The sequence below is a fragment of the Cyclospora cayetanensis genome, unplaced genomic scaffold, assembly GCF_002999335.1.
Source record: "Cyclospora cayetanensis isolate NF1_C8 unplaced genomic scaffold, CcayRef3 CcayRef3_contig_104, whole genome shotgun sequence".
NCBI lineage: Eukaryota > Apicomplexa > Conoidasida > Eucoccidiorida > Eimeriidae > Cyclospora > Cyclospora cayetanensis.
Window position 1 is genome coordinate 51,810 of NW_020312042.1, and position 20,516 is coordinate 72,325.

General features: G+C 54.2%; 3 protein-coding genes across 3 annotated transcripts; 2 read left to right on the forward strand and 1 right to left on the reverse strand.

The window, feature by feature from the left end:
* Window positions 1-337: 337 nt before the first annotated feature.
* LOC34619783 (ubiquitin carboxyl-terminal hydrolase 2) lies at window positions 338-13,725 on the forward strand. Its single transcript, XM_026338467.1, has 8 exons — window positions 338-613; window positions 1,662-1,741; window positions 2,011-2,103; window positions 2,343-2,439; window positions 2,730-2,794; window positions 3,224-3,269; window positions 12,746-12,778; window positions 13,597-13,725. The coding sequence occupies exons 1-8, from the start codon at window positions 338-340 to the stop codon at window positions 13,723-13,725; spliced, it is 819 nt and encodes a 272-aa protein (XP_026194252.1).
* A 541-nt stretch (window positions 13,726-14,266) lies between these two features.
* LOC113147551 (splicing factor 3B subunit 4-like) lies at window positions 14,267-15,265 on the forward strand. Its single transcript, XM_026338475.1, has 2 exons — window positions 14,267-14,349; window positions 14,851-15,265. Exons 1-2 carry the CDS (start codon window positions 14,267-14,269, stop codon window positions 15,263-15,265), a joined length of 498 nt encoding a protein of 165 aa, XP_026194260.1.
* A 699-nt stretch (window positions 15,266-15,964) lies between these two features.
* On the reverse strand, window positions 15,965-19,935 carry LOC34619781 (phosphoglucomutase-2). The gene is made up of 8 exons (XM_026338484.1): window positions 19,753-19,935; window positions 19,370-19,441; window positions 19,025-19,119; window positions 18,485-18,728; window positions 17,760-18,024; window positions 17,182-17,350; window positions 16,785-16,935; window positions 15,965-16,591 (listed from the first exon to the last, which is right to left on the reverse strand). Exons 1-8 carry the CDS (start codon window positions 19,933-19,935, stop codon window positions 15,965-15,967), a joined length of 1,806 nt encoding a protein of 601 aa, XP_026194269.1.
* Window positions 19,936-20,516: the final 581 nt, after the last annotated feature.

Consider the following 20,516-nt stretch of genomic DNA (forward strand, 5'->3'; position numbering starts at 1 on the left):
CTGACGCGTCCCAATCATCCCTCACTGTTTTGTACTTGCGACTAAAGAAGAGCTTTTTTCACCTCTTCTGTTCGTTGATTTATCTCCGTCGCTTCTGCTGGCCCTTGAATTCTCTCTCGGTCTAGGGGACCTGTGCAGCAACCCTTCACGCTACGTGCCCACCCTCTCCTTTTGCGGTTCATCTTCGCCTGTTGATTTCCTCTCTGGTATCTGATTTTTCATCCCTGTCCTCTTTTCTGCTGAGACGCGCCTGCCACCCCCTCTCCCTCCGCCTCCCTCCCTATTCCTTCCGCCCCCCCGCTATCTCTTCCTCGTATTTGTACCGACGACAATTGAAATGGCTTCTCCAGGGGGAGGTTGGTGTTTAATCGAAAGTGACCCCGGGGTCTTCTGCTCCTTAGTAGAGAGGATTGGTGTTAAGGGAGTCTCCTTTTCTGAGGTGTACGGACTCGATGAGGGATCCTTTGAGTCTCTGGAGGCTCCAGAAACAAACAGAAAGATCTTGGGGTTTGTTTTCCTCTTCAACTGGACCAAGGACAACAAAAGGCACGGGGAGGATTCCAGAGAGCCCATAGATTCCACGGATGAGGAAGCACCTTTCTTCGCAACGCAGGTATGCACAAAGCCACGCGTGCCCATCGTGTGTGTCTTGCTTCAACATGTGGTCGATCGTCTCATTCCTTGTCTTTGCCCAAGCAGCATGAACAGTCATGAACGTAATTTTGCTGCCTTCCTATGGGCTACACAGCAGGACGATACGTGGGCCCTTTACTTGAATTCGCATGCAGTTGCCGTCCTTCGCCTGCGGCGTCGCTGTGGCCCTCACTTTCTCGTTTTGCCAATGTCTGAGGTTCTCTGTGCCCTTTTAATGTCTTGACAGTGCTCGCATCTGTGTCTCAGCTGCCTCTTTTCCCTTGCGACGCTCTGCTACTGTATCCGTTTCGGGGATGCTCTCCGGATGGGTGTTACTTGCCGCCCGTCATCCTCTCATCCTCTTACTCTGGAATCACCCCCTTTTTCTGAATCCCGGCCTCTATGAGTCGCCGGAATCGAATGCGGCAATCTGTGGCTCTCTCCATGTGGTGCCTAGGGATGATTCTTCCTGTGCATTCAGGTAGTGGAGAACGCCTGCGCTAGCCAGGCCATAATTTCTGTTCTTTTGAATCGGCAGTCGGACATTGCTGACTTAGGAGAGCCTCTTCGAGGCCTTTATGACTTCACAAAGGACTTCAAGGATCCCGCAGTCAGGGGTGAAGCCATTGGCAGTTGGTATGTTGCACTATCTCTTCTGCTGTCTGGTACAGCCCGATTTTGCCAAAATGCCGCTTTCTCTCAGGGGCTGGCTGCCTGTCTGGCATACTTTCTGTCGGCTCTGCGGTCCTGTGTGTTGTCAGCGAAGCCATTCGGTGCGCTCACAATGCCTTTCGGCCGCTGTGCTCCTTCGAGGTCTCTGACACGGAGGATGCCAAGGCTAAAGACGCGTTCCACTTTGTCTCTTACATCCCCAAAGGCAACAAAGTTTATGAACTCGATGGCCTCAAACAGGTACCGATACGCATTGCGGTCTAAAGCTTAGGGCTGCACAAGGGGGAATGTTATGGGCTGCTGTCTTCGGATCGAGGTCCACACGGTATGAGTTTGTTGCATTTTGCACCTGGTAGGGCCCCTTGTGCGTGGGGGAGTGCGAGAGCTCCGACTGGAAGGAAGTTGTCCGCAAGGAAATACTCAGGAGAGTAGAAGAGTAAGGAGAAGCACGAATGGAAAATGAGGATGCCTGCCGCCAGTGTTCTGTGTGTCTTCTCAAGTCTGCGGCTTGTTGGCGCTTGCCACCTCTTGTTGTTGGGCGGTAAAGAATAGCCTAAAACGCGACACTTGATGCCTCTCAACGAGTATTTTTTGCGCATTTTCCCCCCAAGTGCGGCTCTATATATGGATTTCCTGCGGTGCTTATCATTATGGTGCCCTTTTTGTTACGGGGGCTTACCCCTTTGTCTGCGCTGGGAACCTCAGGATTCAGGCTCGGGGAGAGGAGTTGCGGTTCAACTTATTGGCTGTCACCACAAATCCGCTGGATAACATCAACAAGGCACTAAAAGAGGCGCAGTAAGGGGTCCTTGTTTCTGCTGCTTCCCCTCCCCGACCCGCAGTACCTTTTGTGTTCTTCCTTGTCTTGCTGCTTTTCGGGGAAAAACCAATAGGAGGATGCGGTTGAGTCATGAGAAAGGATGCACATAAGAGACGCGGGACGGCATTGTGGTGCGCAGCAGCAGGAAGTGAAGCCTCAGTGCCGTGAAGACAGGAAGTCAATTTTTGTAATGTAACTTTGCTTACCTGTGCTGCAGACGGACTGCGGAGCTAGCTGCTGCAAAACAGTCTGGAGAGCCCCTTGAGGAAGGCGAAAGTAACTGCCTTCCCTCCGATCCTAAGGAGCTCGAGCAGGTAATCTTAACCCACCGTGCAGTCTAGCTGGCGGGAGGAAGAAGCACTCTATTCATGAGGCACTCTTGAGGGTCCAGGTGTTAAGCTGCGATTGAATGTACAGATACACCGGGACGCATTGGGGAAAATTGCAATCCTCGAAGAACAGAAGAAAATCGAGGAGGCAAAGCGCGCGGTACGTCGTATCCCCATTTTTACATTCGCGGAGAACTCCTGTTGAGACCCATTGACTGATATGCCGGAATGAGCGCTTACGGTCAGCTACAAAGCGTTTTTCAATGTGCTTTTAGGAATGGGAACGGGAAAATGCCCGACGGTGTCATGACTTTACACCCTTCGTCTTGTGCGCTCTCCGGTAATTCTGCTCTCTTGTCCTCTTTCGCACCCTCTACTCCCTTCCCATGTTGCCATGACGCTTTCTGCGCACTCATGCATGCGCTAGCATCGATTGTTGTGAATCAGTCAATAGAAATAGACGTACAATGAATTCTTTCCCCCTTAGGTGCACAACGGTGCGCCTGCCCAGACTATCCTGATGATAAGGCTCTTTTCCCTTTCCTCCGTTGCTGGAGCTTCTCCTTGCTTCGCCTCTTCTCTATTCTCTTTTCTGCCTCCATAATTCTTTTTTCAATTTTGTTTCCGCCTTTGGATTTTGAGGTTTAAAGTGGGGAACGGGGGGGATGGGGCGAGCAGCGCCGGTCCACTGGAAGAGGGCGCCTAATCCGAAAGTCTGGTGCACCTGACGGTTTCTCTTGGTACTTTTGCTGCGGCTACGATGTTGCAGCCACCTCGCAAAGAAGGGCGAGTTGCTCAAGGCGGTGCACCGCGCAGCTGCAGTGACGACGAGTGGAAGTGGGGAGGTCAAATCGGAGAAAGCCCGCGCCTAAAACTTCCTCCCTCTTGCTCCTCTTCTTCTCATCTTCCTCTGTGTGTACTCCCCTCCCGCCAGTCTCCATCGTCATTCCTTCTCGGTCTCACATCTTCTAGATTTGTAGTGTAGAGGGAAGGGCCTCTGAACTGCCTTGGGATTCTCTTGTTTTGTGCGCAAGCCGCAACTAATTGCTGTCTTTTCTCCCTCATCTTCACCCCGGTTAGATCCGTTGGGGCATCCAGGCTTCTCGGAGTCTCTTGGTTTAAGAAGCGTTGTCGGGGTCTCTCTCTCCCTTCCCTGCTTTGCCGGTAGAGCGCCCGTTGTACTTAGCCGCACATCCCTTGAAATGCGCCTTGCGGAGATATGTAGATGCTAGCGGCCGTTTTTCGTGTGCGATTTGGGGGTTGCATATCTCGTCAGCGGCAGTGTACCAGAGGCTGCTACCTAGATAAGAAGATAGGCAGCGAGCTACATGCAGTGCGCCGGCCACCTATTGGCAAAAGGCGTACTAGCTACATTAATTATGTATAGCAAGCAACTAGTGAAGTATTGGCTCAGCACAATGGTGTGTGAGTCCGTTAGATGCTGAATGCAATTAGCTGGGAACGCTCAGAGTGCTTACAGGGTGCAGCTACGTACACCCTAGCTGCCCCACTTCTCTCATGTCGGGAACCCACAGAGGCAGAGGGTGGTGGAGGCGGGAGTTCTTTTAGGAAACACTCAATCGAATTTCTGTGAAGTTCGTGTTGAATTTGGAATTAAATGGCTCCTACGGAGGCCGTAGATGGAGTTTTAGCGAGGGCGACTTCTCTGATGCTTGTTTCAACTAGGTTGGGCAGGACTGATCAGCGTGAGGCCAAACACAGCAAGCGGCGTGGAGGCAATTTACAGTTCATCTAGGAGTCTCAAAACGAAAGTACCTTTCGCCATGAATCCAATACAGGATCTAACAGGTGAATGAGCTTCCTTCCCTCATGCCCCCTACCCTAAGCCCAAGAAAGCTCCTGCATGGTGGGATTTGGAGCACACCGAGCAAGCGTGCCCAGCTGCACGTAGCAGCCAAGACCCAGAGACGCAGCAGTAGCTCAAAATACTTGGGCCCTGTTCTACATCGAAACAAGCAGGATACACGGGCAGCCGAGTTAAACGGTCGATTCTTCTCTGACCTTTCCTCGAATATAACTAGTACGGTGGGAGGTCCCTAATCGTAGCTTTGGCCGGGTACAGGCAGTGTGGCCCCCTCCAGCTAAGCCGCGCTTCCTTCTCGCTACAACATGCATCGCCTCGAAAGACACCACAGTTCGAAACGCGATACAGGCGCCAAGGGGTGGAGGGACCAGCTCCTTTGGTTTGCGATTGTGCCTATAGATTGCTGTTTTTGCACCGTTTGTAGCCCGTAGCGCAAGGTGACTGGGGCTTTCACTGGGTTATTCCATCCCTTCGCCCTACCTCCAGAATGTCTAGATGCGTTCTTGAGGATGAAACGCGGTAGCATGATAATACAAAGGAATGGTAGCAGGTAGTTGGTGGAACGAGGGAGGCAGGCAGATGACGTAGCACAGGTACCCTCCACATAAAAAGCGAGAAAGATTTTCAAGATTACCCAACGAAACAATACAACCACACGCTATTCGAACAACAGAATATACGAGGCAAAAGAAGGGTTGTTGCATTTCGCTCACTGCGCTGCATTTTACTTTGGAAGCGCACGCACTCTCGCCTTTCTCCCTACGAGTTACAAGGCACAATTCCCGAGCAGCTGCTCTTATCTGGGGGCTCCAATAGCGCACGCTACCCTTGTTCATGTAATTAGAGTACCACAAACGGAATCGAATGGTTAATGAGGAGGGCGAGACACACTACGTACCAATAGCCGGGAGATCAAGCAACTGCTTCGGCGTGTCTTCAAGACAGAAAGGCTGCCAAACGCTCTTAACCGTGTGCGAACCATAGATCTTACTCAGAGGGCTGAGAGGATAATTCAGCCCCTCATTTAAGTTCTCCTTAGGGAGCCAGTGAATCTCCACGAAGCTTGACGGAAAGTAATTGCGTGCCCCTCCACAAGAGCTCCTCCTTCATATGCCGTCGCACCCAGGGTTTCGGCATGCGGAGACAGGGCCAGCTAGGTTGCGTGTTGTTGCACACCCTCTAGGCACTGCGAGCTTTCACAGCTAGTTGCATGCGCAGCATCTAAGGACTACGCGAACGCCCTTCCTTTTTATTGCAGTGAGCCGACGCTACTCTGCAATCGGTACGGCGTACGCACTGCCAAGCCAAATAAAGACTGCGGGCGAGTTTTTGGTGAAAAGCAAAGCAGCGTGGTAAACCGCGCCAGTGTGTAGCGTAGCCCTTACGGAGACGAGCTGTCTGCATCAAGCGCCACCCCTTTGAAGTTCACGCAGTTTCTGTTCATCATTTTCACTCTATAGAGAGGGAAGTCCGCCACCCCTGGACGAAGGGCGTGCCTTTCGGCTGAGGCGGCGTTGGTGCTCTGGGTTTTGCCCCCTAATTGCAGTGCGCTATCATGGCTCATCCAGTTCCGTGGTCATCAAGGGCATACGCATACTAAAATTAACTCTCAAAAATAAAACACAGCATCTGCACTTGTGCTTCTACGGTTGTTCAAAACCGAGAGCGGGTACCCCCCGAGGAGGGGCCCCTTGCTTGCGTGGGTATTTTGCGGGGCCCTACGGGCTGCTACCGCCCGGCGTTGCTACTGGCTTCCGGTCCGCTTCAGCCTTTTTGATTCCATAAGCCTCCCGAGACTAGCGCCTCTCAACGAAGTGGCAAACACACGATCCAAAACAAAGGAGAGGGCCCTCTGCAGCAGGGCCCCTACTGCATCTCCTCCCCAGTCATGATATGTAGTGCCCTAATGGTCCCCTCTTCCTTGCACACCGCTTCTGTCCAATTCGGCCTGTACCTCTGCCCCGAGGAGGACACTTGGGGCCCCTGCTCAGAGGCTTGCGCCTTCAGATCGAGTCTAGGGTACTAAGGCCCCCTCGGGCGGTGTGGGGGCCCCCCTGCCTCCCTGACCATGAGGTCTCCCGGTGTTGCGCTGCTGCGGCAGATCTATGAAGATAAGATCATTTCTAGACTCTTCGGATCTGACAAGACGGATGGGAGGCACGCTGCAGAGGTGCAGCAAGGGCGCCCTGAAGAAACCGTTACACCCAGCCTTTGTCCTTGTGAGCGGGCAGCGATCGCCACGCAGCTTCTCCAGCGGCTGGAGGGGGCCCCCGTCGAGGCGTCGGATCTTCCAGGGGCAGCAGAGGGCGGGGGGCCCCTTGGGCACCCGCAGCGGGGTATTGGCGGGCCTAATGGCCTCCCCGCGGGGCCCCTTGGGGGCCCACCTCTGCCCCGCAGCACCGAAGTTCTCATCGCTGTGCTGCAAGAGAAGCTGGCGCTCAGGGGCCCCTCTCAGGCAGAGGCCTCCGACGGCCAAGAGCAGCAGCAGCAAGTGGTGTGTGCTGTTTGCGGAAGAGACGGAACGGACCCCTTGAAGCAGTTTCTGGAATCGTGTCTTTCTTTTGTTGCCTTGTGGCGGCTTTGTTATTTTTCCTTGTCTCAAGCGGCGACAACCAAAGTCGGCAGACTGGTGTCTGCAGCCACCAAACGGCCAAAGCGGCACCTAAGTAGGGGCCCCCAGGAAGCGAATGATGCGAACGCAGAGGGGAGTCAGCAGTCAGAAGACGGCGGTAGCAGTCGCAGCTTTTTCTCCGCCGCAGACTGGGGCGTTCCCCCGGGGGGTGGCTCTAGCGATCGTCTGGAACTGAAGAACTGTACGTTGTGTTTTGTGAAGCTGGGCAAAGGAGAGAGAGAGAGAGAGAGGAAGGGAGGGAAGGCTGCGCTAGGAGTGCTTCCTTTGAATACATTCGTCCCCCTGATGTCACCCCCTCACTTCCCCCGCTCTTGAGGCCCCTTTCTTCCTCTCTTCTTTCGCCCCTGCTCCCCCTTGCTGAAGACGAGGCCTAGAAAGCCACGGCACATGGATTTTCCCGTCGAATGGCTGCAGCTTGGCTGTCGCTGTTGCACCGCCTTTCCCTGCTGTACAGCGCTGTGTAGAGACGGCGAGGTTTGGGGGGCTATGTGGAGAGGCCTTGGAGGCTGTTTTTTCGCTTTGAAATTCAGGTGCTCATGAAGAGACATGCGTTTGCTGGCGTGGGGGCATTCAGCTTTTCTGCGCTGCTGTTGCGTGCGTTCAGTTGTGAAGGTGCAGCAGATCGGTCAGGGCGCCTATGGAGATGTGTGGTTGGGGTGTGAGGTCTCGACATGCCGATGGGTGGCCTTGAAGCGCATGAAGCAGCAGCAGCAGCAACAGCAGCAGCAGCAGCAACAGCAGCAGCAGCTGGATCCGCAGCACCACACGGCAGCGGCGCAACAGCAGCTCTTGATGTGGCACTTGCAGAACAATGCTGAAGAAAGAGACGGGTTCCTCAAGACAGCCATTCGGGAGATTTTCCTGCTGAATGAGCTGAAGGGTACGTACAGCAGCAGCAGCAGCTGCTGCTGCTGCTCCGTATGTGTAGGGGCCGCGAGCTGAGTGCATGCGTTCAGAGAGGAACATGTGCAGCGAGAGTGCTCTCAGCACAGCAGGGGGCTTAGGGATGCGGCCATATCGGAACTGACGGGTAGACAGAGAGATGCCTTCGAGAAGGAGGGAGGGGATGCGGACAGGAGGGAGGGTCTTTAGGGAAGAAGAGAAAGAACGATAAGCCTTTGCCCGCGTCTCGAGCGGCTCTCTCTTGTTGGTCTTGTGTGCTGTGTGGTCGTGGCGGCTGCCTTCTTGCGAACTTGTAGCTGTGCACAGTGTATGGACGGCATTTTTGCCTCGAGTGCCTGCGTTTTGCTGTTTCAGAAAGTCCGCATATCGTCAAGCTTCTAGGCGTTACCCACTCAAAGTGTATGTTTTTAGCGTCTTTTCATCACCATCCCATCCCCCCGCTGTGCCTAGGGGCGGTTTTGTGAAGGGGGTCTTTCTTCTGACAGAGACACGTGTGCATTGTGGTAGGGGGGGGTAGGGAGCAAGTGTTGGAGAGAAGAGTAGAACAGAGAAGTCAGCTGAAGATGAGAAGAGCAATTCAAGGAGTTCATGGGCTTTGTCTGATGGGGGGCGTGTGTGCCGCATATATTAGGGGTTCTTCTGCTACTGCTTCTTTTATCCGGGGGTTCAGACCGAGGCGAAAGGGAGAAAAGGGGGATTAGGGGAGTGCTTGTGCAGACTAGCGGAGTGCGTCTTTCTTTGCCTGTGTTTTAAGGTATTCCGGTATGGCAGAAAGCAGCAGAAGGCGGCTTTTATCTCAGCCAATCCTCAAGCCTCAATAGTTTCAGCAGTAATCAGTGCCGTGGTCTCGAGTGTGTTTATGTTTTCTGCAGCGGCTGCAGGCGAAAGGTCTCACAAGGGTTCTGTCTGGATGCTCTTTGAGTTCTTGCCCTTTGATTTGTTGGGGTTCCTCGACGCCATCAGGAATACCAAGGAGAAAAAAGAAAAGTATCACAGGCCTGCAACGGTAGGATTCGCGTCTTTTTGTGTGATGGCAGCTGGGGAGGAAGGTCGCCTCCTCTGGTGCCTGTGCATTGACTGCTATGACGTGGCTTGTGCTGCTGCTGCTGCAGTGGCTCTCTGTTGGCGAGATCAAGGGCATCATGCTACAGTTGCTTCTCGCCTTGCACCACTGCCACCGCAACAATATCATGCACCGAGATCTCAAGAGTAGGCCCTCCTCGTATCTCGCCTTTCTTCCCCTGTAACTGTTCCTTGGGTTGCATGCCTTTCTTGCTCCTCTGTCTGTCTGCGATGCGCCTCCTTTTGGCCTTTTTCGCTTGCCTCTCGTCTTCGCCCCTGCCGCAAGTGCCTGAAAGTCAGGAGATAGATCGCATTACCCGCGGGAGGGGGCATAAGAACGTATGCCTCCTCCTTCCTCCGCTACAGCTGCCAACCTCCTGATGACTGCGAATGCATGCTTTGCAGCTGCCAACCTCCTGATGGATGCGGAGGGCACGATTAAACTTGCGGACTTCGGATTAGCCAGGCGATTTTCCAAGTTTGTATGCACCAACAAGCGCAAATACCAAACAGCGCCAACGCCACAGTCAGCCTCGCTGCTCGACAATCTTCCCATTTCATCACCTCCTGAAGAGGTTGGAGGGGGCCTCCTCCCCTCCGCCTCCGGGGCCCCCCCCCCCCAGCCCGAGGCGCCTCCCCTTAAGCGACGTCGGGAAGCGTCTCAAAATGCGGGAACTGCGGCAGCCGCCCTCGATAACCCCCCAGCAGCCCTCAACAACGACCCCACTCCCACCCCTCCCTTGACTCCCTCCGTCGCCACGGCCACATCCACCAGCAGCAATCCATCCGCCGCCTCGCGTTTCCCAATGCCTTACCGGGGCAGTCAACTGCGCTTTCTCACCAACCGAGTCATCACCTTGTGGTACAGGCCCCCAGAACTGCTGCTCGGCTGTGAAGCCTATGACGCATCTGTGGACCTCTGGAGTGCTGGCTGTATCTTAGCCGAGCTGCTGTGCGCCTTCCCACTCTTCGCTGCAGACAGGGAGGCAGGCGTTCTCAAACAAATTGCAGAAGTCCGTGCGCCCTTACGCGACACCCTGATACTGCTCCCCTCCCCAAACAGTGCTCAGGCGCGCTAACTGCATAGGCAGTGGCGGCATCATTTTACCGAGAGGAGCAGGCCGCACACTGCACGCAAAATGGGAGAGAAAGAGAGAAAAAGAGAAAGAAATGAAGATAGACACCAAGGAGCATTCGATTCCTCAGAGCTCTCTTGCCCTTCTCTGAGCATTCGCCGACAGGAGTCTCGCACATGCCTCTCTCTCCTGGAGTCAATCCTTGGGAGTCTCTTGCGGCGCTGCCCGCCTTCTTTTGGGGCATGCTAATTAGTTTCTCGAGCTCCGTGTGTCTGCCTCGATGGCTGTTTTTGCAGAAGCTAGGACCGCCTTCTCCTTCAGACTTAGCCCATCTGCGGGCATTGACGCCGCCTCACGCGTGGACGCACTATGGCGGCCTTGGGGGCCCCCCGGGGGCCCCTGGCAGCCTGGGGGCCCTTGGGGCGTCTGGGGATTTGCTGCAGCAGGGGGCACCCCACCGCGCACTGGAGTTTCAGCGAATCATCAAACATAAAAACCAGTAAGGCCGTCGCACAGGGCAGCTCAGCGTGCGCGCAAACTGCGGGCGTGGATGCTTCTTGTCGAATTTTTTGCGGGCGGGGGGTCGTTCGTGTCGCTCCGCTTCCCTTCGTCTCTGCCCTTTTGGTAGCGCCTGTGTCTTTGCACCTCGGTCTAATAACAGCAATCCTCGTATTGCTCAGGTCCTCTTTTCTCTCTGTGTGTGTGTGTCTCTGACTGGCGCGCGTTCGCCTAGCGGGCAGCCAAGGAATGCGGTCTTCTGCTCCTTCCGTCTTGCTGCCTGCACTTTGTGTGTTTCTTCGAGAGCTCCAGTGCTCCCTTTTCGTGCACCTTGGCCCTGCTGTGCTGCTGCGTCTTCCTCAGAGCTGGCGAAGAAGGATGGGACCTGCTCTCGCGTCTTCTCGCGTGGAATCCAGGTAGACACTTTTCCCCTGTCGGTCCTGTCAGCCTGTGCATGGTGCCACCCCCGAGAGAGTGCGAGTCGCCGCATAAGCCCTTAAGAAATCACGGGGCCTCTTGCGGGAGATGCCTGCGAAATCGCTGCAGCCAAAAGAATTTCTGCCTGCGCCGCTCTCGAGCACCCTTGGTTCACGACGAGTCCGCTTCCCGTCAGGTGGGTCAGGGGTGAAGCGGTCGGGGGGGGTTGTCTTAGCCTTTCGTGGAAACTGCAAAATCACTCTCCTCCTTGCCCTCCGTCTTCCTTTGGATCTCAACTGCTTTGCGAACAACGGGAAAAGGCCTCTCCTCAGAGTTTGTGTCTCTTGTATCGTCCCTCAGAGCGCAGCGACGCCGCCAGCTAGCGGGGGCACACAGCTTCTTGACGAAGGCCAAGAGGAACCCCGTTCCAAACCTCACGAAGCCGCGACCAAATCAGACTAGAAAGGCTCAGGAAGCCGCTGGGTAAGCAGGCGCAAAGTGCTGCGGCTGCTGCGGGTGTTGCTGTTGAACACACGCACCGGACTGGAGGGCAGCAGGGGAGGAGGCGGCTCGGAAGAAAAGCACACTTTTCCACACGCAGGACTGACTCTCGACACACGTAGAGAAAACAACGCAGTAGCGGCAGCAGCACAGGCCGGCCGGTGCGCCAGGTGACAAAAAATTTCTCAAAGGGCAGCGAGCAGTCGGGCAGATTCGCTATACCTGCTCGTGCTGGAGCAAGCGGGCAGCCCTCAGCACAGGCAGATCACGTCCAGCGAAAAAGTTTAATTCGCTGTTTTAGTTGCAATCGATAGCCACAGTGGCGGCCTCTCCCTTTCTTTCTGAGATCTACTTTGAGAAAGGAAGCGGCATCGAGGGTTGGTGGGGTCTAAAAAGCGGCTGGTCTCCCCCTACGCAGGATGCATGATAATGCATGCCGACACTTTCTGCCACGTGTGGGGGGGCCACTTGGAATGCTTCATTTATTGCACGCTGCTCACTGGCAGCCCTAGTGCCTTTGCTTTTCCTGTCTTTTCCCGCAGTGGCCGCCACCTCTCCGTGGATGCAGCACGAATCCAGGCCTGGCAAGCTGCTTACGATGAACGCATGCAAAGGCTCAAGAGTACGTTGCTACCACCTCTGGTGTTGCTGCTGGTTTGCGCACCGGGTGCTGGTGTTCAGTGTGTGTCCATACATATGTGTATGTGTGTCTATATATATGTGTACATGTATGTGTATGTGTGTCTATATATACATATATATATGTTTCTGTGTATGTGTGTATCTATATGGGTATATGTATGTGCATGTGTCTATATATATGTGTGTATATGTATGTGTATGTGTGTAAATATATATGTGTATATGTATGTGTATGTGTGTCTATATACATGTGTGTGTGTATGTGTATGTGTGCATCTATATGGGTATATGTATGTGCATGTGTCTATATGTATGTGTGTATATGTAAGTGTATGTGTGTATATGTATGTGTGTATATGCATGTTTATGTATATATATGTGTGTATACAGACATATGTATATATATACATATGTCTGTGTATATGTATGTGTATGTGTGTATATGTATGTGTGTATATATATGTGTATATGTGTCTATGTATATGTCTACGTGTATATACACATGTGTATATGTATATGTATGTATATATACATATGTATATGTGTATGTGTATTTGCATATGTGTATATGTAAGTGTGGGGGGCGGACTTTGGGGGAGGACCGCTGGTGTGTGCCGCGAGAAGTATGAGAGACGCCCTGAAGGGGGGTGTCTGTTTTGCAGCGAAAAGACGTCTTGGCTGTTTGTCCATTGGGGTGTGTTTTTTCTTTCAGCGCTCCGTGAGTGGCACAAAGAGACAGAAGCCGCAGCTGCAGAAGAAGCAGCAGCAGCAGCAGCAACAGCTGCAGAAGCAGAAGCAGCATCCGAAGCGGATCGGCAGTCGAGCGGCAGCACGGGCGTTGCGGGGGCCCCCGTCCTCGAGGGGCCCTCAAGAGGCACCGTTTCCAAGAGCAGCAGTGCCAGCGCTGGCGGTAGCAGCAGTATCTCGCGCGCGCCTTTGGTGCATAAGCAGGAGGAACGTCGCAATCGCTTTGGTCTAACAGCGCAGCAGATTTCCTTCTCGGCGGGCAGCGCGACGGAGGGTGCTGCATGCGGCCGAAGCAGCAGCTTGATTACCGAAGGCAAGAAGAAACGAGCACGCGAACACTTTGTAGAGGAGGTGCCTCCGAAGAGGGAGGGGCCTCCAGGGGCCTCCTTCTCTTTTTCTGAAGGAAGCATCCAAGGCAGCGGCAGCTGCCGGAACGGTGCGAATGCCAGAGTTTCCCAGGATGGCTTCAGTGCTGCTTTTTTGGCGAAGGAAACTTCAAGGGGGGGGGGCCCTGCTGCTCGAGATTTAGCCGCTGCTGCAAAGACGGAGGACCACGTGGCAAGCCCTCCCTGCTCCGTCGAGAAGCGGAGGCATGAGGAGGGAAGAAAGAAGGAGGAAGCGCCTTCCTCAGCGCAAACAGCGTCTGCTGCTCGTACGACGGACTTCCAAGGCACGCAGCAGCCGCCGCCATCGAAGCATCGGCAGCTGGAAAGCTCTTCAGCACTCAGACGAGATCACGCGGCCTCTCAGAGGCAGCAAGGGAGGCCCAGAGAGGAGGAGCGGCAACGGCAGGATGAGAAGAAGCAGATTGAAGAAGCGAAGCAACGAGAAGACGAAAGGCGCAAACAGCGAGACGTGGAAAAACATCCAAAGGAGGAAATGCGGCGAGACGAGGAGCGCAGGAGGCCGCGCGAGGAGGGGAGACTGCGAGAGGATGGGAGACTGCGAGAGGAGGGAAGATCACGTGAGGACGGAAGACTGCGAGATGCCAGGGAGAGGCAGAGAGAGGACGATAGAAGGAGGCAAAGAGAAGAAGATAATCGGGGCCTGGACGAAAAGAGGCACAAGGAGGAAGAGAAGCGACAGAGAGAGGAGGAGAGGCGGAAGCGAGCGGGAAGGCCACGAGAGGAGGAGAGGCGCGGCTCCGACTTAGACTGGGAGCACGACAGATATGTGAAAATGGATGAAAGGCTCAAGGCAGCAGCAGGGCAGCAGCAACGGCCGAGGCAGCAGCATAGCCGCAGTAGAAGCAGCAGTGAAATCAGAGGTAGCAGCAGCTACAGGACGAGCCATGGGAACCTAAAAGATCCTCAGAGGGATGTGAAAGGCCCCAGGAGGCGCTCCACCTCTCTTGGCAGTAGGACGCGCACCAGTACCACCAGCAGTAGTAGTAGCAGTAGTAGTAGTAGCAGTAGCAGTGGTAGTAGTAGTAGCAGTAGTAGTAGCGCTCGCTTGTATTCGGCTGGTAACCGCCGCCCCTGTAGAGAGGCAGACAGCCGCCCCAGTACGATGCCTGCAGCTCACTCCCAAACACAAGCAGCCCCTCCACCACTTCTACCGCGAGCAAGCGGATCTTCAGGGGATGCCGCGAGGCTGGACAGGGGCACTCCCACTGAGCGGCCTCGCCGAAGAAGAAGCAGCAGCAGCAATGTCAGCAGGTGCAGCAGCAGGAGCATCAGTCCATCCCGCGTTCACAGCAGCGTCAAGCGCGGTGGCAGGGGGCCTCCGAAGACATGGAGCAGCAGCAGCAGTGTCAGCAGCAGCAGATTATTGCCTACGCGGCCTTTAGTACTGAGCAGCACGGCACCACACGACCGCAGTGGGCGCTCTGAGAGGAGAGAGAGGGGCAGCCGCAGTACTAGCAGTAATAGTGGCAGACTCGCCAAGAAGAGGAGGAGCCTACGCAGCCGAAGCCGCAGCAGTAGTAGGCGCAACGGGAAGAGGAGCGTGAGTAGCAGCAACAACAGCGTCAGTAGCTGTAGCACCGCCAGACGGGAGGGTAAAGGGAGGCCTAGCAGCACAAATAGAGCTGCGCCCCCAGGGTTTCGGAACGATCCATGTAGAGATTGGCGCAAAGAACGAAACTGCAGTAGGGGAAGCAGCAGCGTTAGCGACATCAGCAATGAGGAGACACCTTGCCGGCCCCCCCCATCCCCTGATTTCCCAGTTTCGCACCGCAACTACGCAGGGAGTAGCAGGCCGGGGGGAGCGCCGCCTTCTGGCTGGGGGGGAGCTGCACCCCACACTTCACCGCATTACGTGCACAGCAGGGCGTCCTCACGCAGGTACCAGGAAGAGGGACTTCCTGCACACTACGGAGGGGAGGGGGGCCCTCCACCAAGGAACGTGTCCTTTGGTTTAGACGCCTGCTCTCCCTACGCAGAGAACAGGGCCCCCCGTCCTCCGCTACACGCCACTCCAGAGGCGCCACCACCCCCTCTCCCCCGTGGCGAGCCGCAGAGACACGCGAGGGGCCCCAGGGGACAGACTGGGAGGTGGATGTTCTAAGAGACGAGTTACAACGTGCAATTCGGGGTTTTTGCACCGGATAGTGAGTAGTATCAGCTCTCGAGAGGGAAGCAGTGGTTCAGCTTTGCCCTTGCGTGCCTTCGTTTAAGCAGCTTATGTAGACCTAGGGGCACGCGCAGAATCGCTCTCTACCTACTGAGTTTAACGTCCAGAAAGCCCAAACACAAGAGCTCAGGCGTTGGCAAGGGCGTGAGTAGTTGTGGTGCCGCAGCTCGGGAAGGAGCGCGATATACAGAAAATCCTGAGCAGCCCGCTTCTCTTCTACAGTCAGAGGATCGCCAACAACTTGACTGACAACTCGCGTTGTCTTGATGTAGTACACAAATATTGGTTGTACGTATAGATGGATACCGCACGGCGTGCAATCACGAGATGCACCAACAAGCCGCAACCGGGATATTCGAAAGGCTCTGTGTGGTTCCCGCCAAAATCTTTCACACTTTCGACATCTCTGCAGATCTTTTGAGTCTCCCTTGTCTGCATGGAAATTCAAGGCGTAGGGTAGGACGTAAGCCTTCAACCCCCCCAAATCATTGCCCTCCTCCGTCCCTCGCTCTTGTCGCTCATACACGGTGCACACACCCAAACTAGCAGAGGAGGATGGATGCGCATTAACAAACAACGAGGGATATACAAGGGGCAAGCCAGGAGTACAAAACAAAGGTGCATGCACGCACGCTATGCATCGAAAGGCAACGCCTTCACCACCTCCTGCACGAGCTCTTCTAGCTCATTCTTTCGTGCTTCTGCGTCTCCTTCTGTGCTGCAAATTTCTGCATACCATTTCAGCTTCGGCTCGGTCCCGCTGGGTCTGAGTGATACAACGGCTCCGTTGTGAAAACGGAGAGTTATCATATCTCCCGCTTCTTTGGAGAAAAGACAACGCCCGTCTGGAGTCGCCGAGTCCGTCCCCATCGCAATATTTCGCACACTTTCTACCCTGAAGCTCCCAAAGGTCGGGTGGTACTGGCCCCCATTGTAGAGCCACGCTAGCGCCTTCTGTTGCTGCGGGGGCTGCGCCAGCTTATATCCATTGTTCGTTATGAAGTACCCGTAGCGGGCGCGAAGAGACGCGAGATAGGAAGACAGAGTACTGCCTTTTGCGTACAATAGACACGCAAGTTCCACTAAAACAGCAGCAGCAGACACCCCGTCTTTGTCTCTTACCAGGGGGCAGGCGGCATACCCTAGGGCCTCCTCATACACCAGAACCGGCAGCAGCCCCCGAGATGCCTCGAGCTCTGCCGCTTTGTTGCCCATCCACTTCAGTCCTGTAGGCGTCTCCTCAAATGCGCAGCCGTTTGCCTAGCGAGACAAACACGCACGGCAGGCGGACCGACATCCAAAAAATCAGACACAAAAGGGATACCGGGCAGCGAGGCGAAAAGCAAGGGCGGGTAAGGGAGCGGCCACACCAAGAGCTGCTTCGCTACAGCCCCGATACCCCGTTTCAAGTGCTCTTCCGGCTTGTAGGTAGCTGGAGTCGACATGCACTTGCCTCAGCGAAGGCTTTGAGCATCTTCGATGACACCATAGAAGTGACGAAGAGCATTTTCTGCTTCGCCGTTTCCTGCGCCGCTCGCGTGTCAGCCAAGTACGCTGCGAGGATTATTCCCACTTCGTCACCCGTGAATTGGTGCCACGAACCGCTGAAAGGACGCCGCAGGCAACAATGGACAGTCAAGATCTTGCTGCTGTGTGGTACGCTGTGTGCCCCTCAAGCAAATGTGCATAAAGAACACGGCACACCAAAAGACAACGGGAGGCAACGTGCTGCATTGACACGCATCAGAAGACTCCAGAGTAAAGAGCGTGAGAATTACACACACATCCCGTTCTTTTAAAAAAATAGGCCACACCGCCGCCGCCACAACACAGCCCCGCAATTCCCCTACTGGCATTTTTCGGCGCATGCAAATCTGTCAGCGTCTGGGTCGTTTGCGATGATGATATTTGCGTCCGCCTCTGTTGCCTTCTGGAGGGCCAAATCGAGGGCGCCCTTCTCCTCCGGGTTGGGAAAAGGAACAGTTGAAAAGTTAGGGTCCATGTCGCACTGCGCTTCAACTGAGCAAACGCGAGACAGAACTTGCCAGACGTGTGCATTCAAGCGTATTTCAGAGGGAGGCAGATGTGGTAGGCTGCGACTCGGGGGCACAGAGGAACTGTGGCATGATGCCATGCTGTTCCTTTTCCGCACTTTCTATGCACAATTGCGGGTCTACATGGGCGTCACCCCAATAGCTAGCGTGCAGCTACTGGACTTTAAAAACCAAAACACGGCACACACGGAAGCACGCTCATGAGGTCTACAGTCTGCTGAAGCAATGCTGTAGTCGTCAACATCATATGGCGTGCGTAGTAGGCGTGGTGCTGGCTCTGTGTAGCCTGTAGGGGTGAACAGCTCAAAGGAAGCGAAGAGTTAGAGGAAGCACAGGATGGCCATGAGGCATACTCAGAACGGCAGTTGACGTACCAGGTAAAAGACCCTTTGAGAATCCGAATCTTGCCAAAAGCTCTGTTGCAAAGGGGAGGCCTACTCCATGCAGTGGAGTGTAGACGACTTTGAGGTTGCTCTGAGCCGTCTCCTTGCGTCGCATGCAGAGGTCTCTAGACACTGCAGACATGTACGCCTCGACAATACTTTCCCGCGGGTCTTGAAGTAAGTCTGCATCTCCGGGGAAGGAGCGGCAGAGGCGCGTCTCTCTATTGAAGAACTCCTCTACCTCAGGCCAAAGCATCTATGGGCAAAACAGCGATACCGCAACACCTGATACACTGTCTGCAAGACAGAATGGATCCTTGACTTCCGTACGTATGGTAGCCTACTGTTTCAGGCACAGAATACAAAGGGAAGCTGCAGCTGCTGCACTTTGAACTGCCTTCGCCGGCTGCGCGACGTAAGCGGGGTGTTGCCACTTCTTTATTTGGCACTGTCTTCGCAACCCGAGGCCGTCGTCTAATGGAATATGCAAAGACTTTAGATAAACACAGAAGATATGCCGAGACAACGCTCCATCGCATCGACACCCGGAATCATGCAAAATTTAGACACTCGGCCAGGGCCCTATGTTGTTTGCAAGTGCACGCCGCCGACACACAGTGCCGTAAACATAAATTCCTTGTGCTTTCCTTCACATGCCAGCTAGGAGCTGGCTCAACAAGCCCACAGACGCAGACACTAGCAGCAAGAAGTCGTACCTGGTTCTGGTCGATTGCTTGGGCAACATGTGCATCGACAGGAGGGATAATCTGCACCCCATTGCTGTCGTATACTTTGTAGCCATTGTATTCCTTTGGGTTGTGGGAGGCAGTCACCATGATGCCAGCCACGCACTTCAAGTGTAGCAGAGCGAACGAGACAAGAGGCGTATGCACCGGCTGCCCGAAAAGATACACGCGGAATCCTCGACTCAGAAACGTTGCTGCCGCCAAGTTAGCAAATCTTCGCAGCAAAAGCAAGACACAAAAAACAGTGGGCAGAGGGGGCGTCAGTAGCAGTGCACAACAGCAATGTGGAGGTCAGGAAGAGAGCTACTATGGCTAGAAAAGTTAGGTATGATATAGAAAGTGCAGAAAATACGCGCACGTGGGGTGGTGCCGTTAATGGGGTCACTGTGTGCATCAGTAGTAGAATCTGTTGCCCTTGGAATAGCGACGGCAACAGAGCTCGTAGCAAGCGCTCTAACTATACACATCAGCAGCAACAGCCCAAACAGCGGCAACCTCAAAGGGTCATACTGCTCGGAGTTGTGTCGGTTGTCTCGGGCAACGACGATTCCCCTATCTCGGCATTCCATTTGTCCGTGACGGTTAAGGAGGTAGACGCAAAACCCCTAAGGCATCGAAGAAGCAGAAACACACCGCGCTGGAGATCAGTGGCAGCAAGCTGTTGAGAATGGAGGGAGGCAAGAAACTCTATGAATGTAGGATATTGCACCTGTGTGGTGGAACGCCTGAGGGGTCGGGATGGATGCCCCTATGAACCGTGTACGCCCCTTTCCCGCTACCTTCGCCCTCCGGCTGCCAGCTTTTCCGGATACGTATCTCTTCCTTCCTCCATTCAATTCTTTTGGACCATCTTACTTGTGATGCCTGCTGAATTGTAAGATCGTTCAGGCGACTGTATCCGGCACCCATCGGCGCGCGAAGCCCAGCCTATGCAGAGCAAAAATAGGGTACACATCACTACCACACATCATGCAGATATAGGGGAGAAGTGTGCGGACGTTTGGAGGAGGGCGTAAATATAATCGTTTCACATGAATTGCAGCGCGCCAATGGAAGATCCTCAGGAGGGAGGCCCGCATCTCTCACTTTGCCTGGGAGTGGAGGGGCTTAAAAAGAAACAAGGGTTGTGGTTTAATATTTGATGCGAGATGTGTGCTTATTCGCAGGGGGGGTTAGTAAATCCCTATTTGAAGCTTTCCTGAGTCTTCTGTTCAAACGTGAGGCTTAGATGCACTGACCGTTCCGAACTTTAATTTTCTGCAAAAGAGCTCCTTCAGCTCGCATTCGCTTTTTTCAGCCAAGAGGTGCTTTGCCTCTTCCAGTGTTCTCGGATTCTTGTCGCAGGAAAGCCACAGCAACGCTTTTTCCCTTAACTCGCCGTCTGCCAGGCGGGCAAGGCAACAACTATCCTCGGAATCCATTTTCTTGTGCGCGAAAGATAAAGAGAGGTGGTTGGAAAAATAGTACCATGGATTAGCAAGCAGAAACTAGCATCGTAACAGAACAACGGAAGACACAAGAGGAAGATCTCCAAGACTAGGAGGCCCACCATCGCCGCAACCGTCTCTTTTGCGGAGCTGACTAGCAAGTTGTTAGGGGAAAAAAAGAAAGTCAGAGAATTAAATTAAGCAGTTGCAATTGGTCTAAAACTATAGAAGGTGCATTAATAAAAGTAATTTTCTGAGAGCTCTAGGGTACTTAGAGATGAAATGCATGAAACACAGAGCAGCAAACAGCGTACTGCGCAGTCCGTCGATCATTAATGCCTTCCTGCTACTGAAAAAGTGAATCTGCAGATTTAACAATGCAACAAGTGAGGCAAAGGCTGGGCTTCGCTACATTAAGAGTCAGTTTGTATACTCTAGCTCTCGCCACGTACGCACACACACACTTACATGGAACAGGTGTAGCAAAGGGCCCAAGTGTGACCCGGCCCGCTGCATCCACTCTGGTCGGGCAGAGTAGGCACGTTGGCAGACGGTTGAAGGATTTGTCCTCCTAG

Bases quoted from the DNA above. Each gene is read 5' to 3' on its own strand.
- LOC34619783 (XM_026338467.1), top strand. From the start codon at position 338: ATGGCTTCTCCAGGGGGAGGTTGGTGTTTAATCGAAAGTGACCCCGGG. The intron at 614-1,661 runs GTATGCACAAAG...TGCACCTGGTAG, and splicing joins CACCTTTCTTCGCAACGCAG to GGCCCCTTGTGCGTGGGGGA. The intron at 12,779-13,596 runs GCAGCAGCAACA...AGAAGACGAAAG, and splicing joins CTGCAGAAGAAGCAGCAGCA to GCGCAAACAGCGAGACGTGG.
- LOC113147551 (XM_026338475.1), top strand. From the start codon at position 14,267: ATGCCTGCAGCTCACTCCCAAACACAAGCAGCCCCTCCACCACTTCTA. The intron at 14,350-14,850 runs GCTGGACAGGGG...AAACTGCAGTAG, and splicing joins TCTTCAGGGGATGCCGCGAG to GGGAAGCAGCAGCGTTAGCG.
- LOC34619781 (XM_026338484.1), bottom strand. From the start codon at position 19,935: ATGGATTCCGAGGATAGTTGTTGCCTTGCCCGCCTGGCAGACGGCGAG. The intron at 19,442-19,752 runs GTCAGTGCATCT...TGCTCTGCATAG, and splicing joins GAAAATTAAAGTTCGGAACG to GCTGGGCTTCGCGCGCCGAT. The intron at 18,025-18,484 runs GTACGACTTCTT...TTTTGCCCATAG, and splicing joins AAGCAATCGACCAGAACCAG to ATGCTTTGGCCTGAGGTAGA.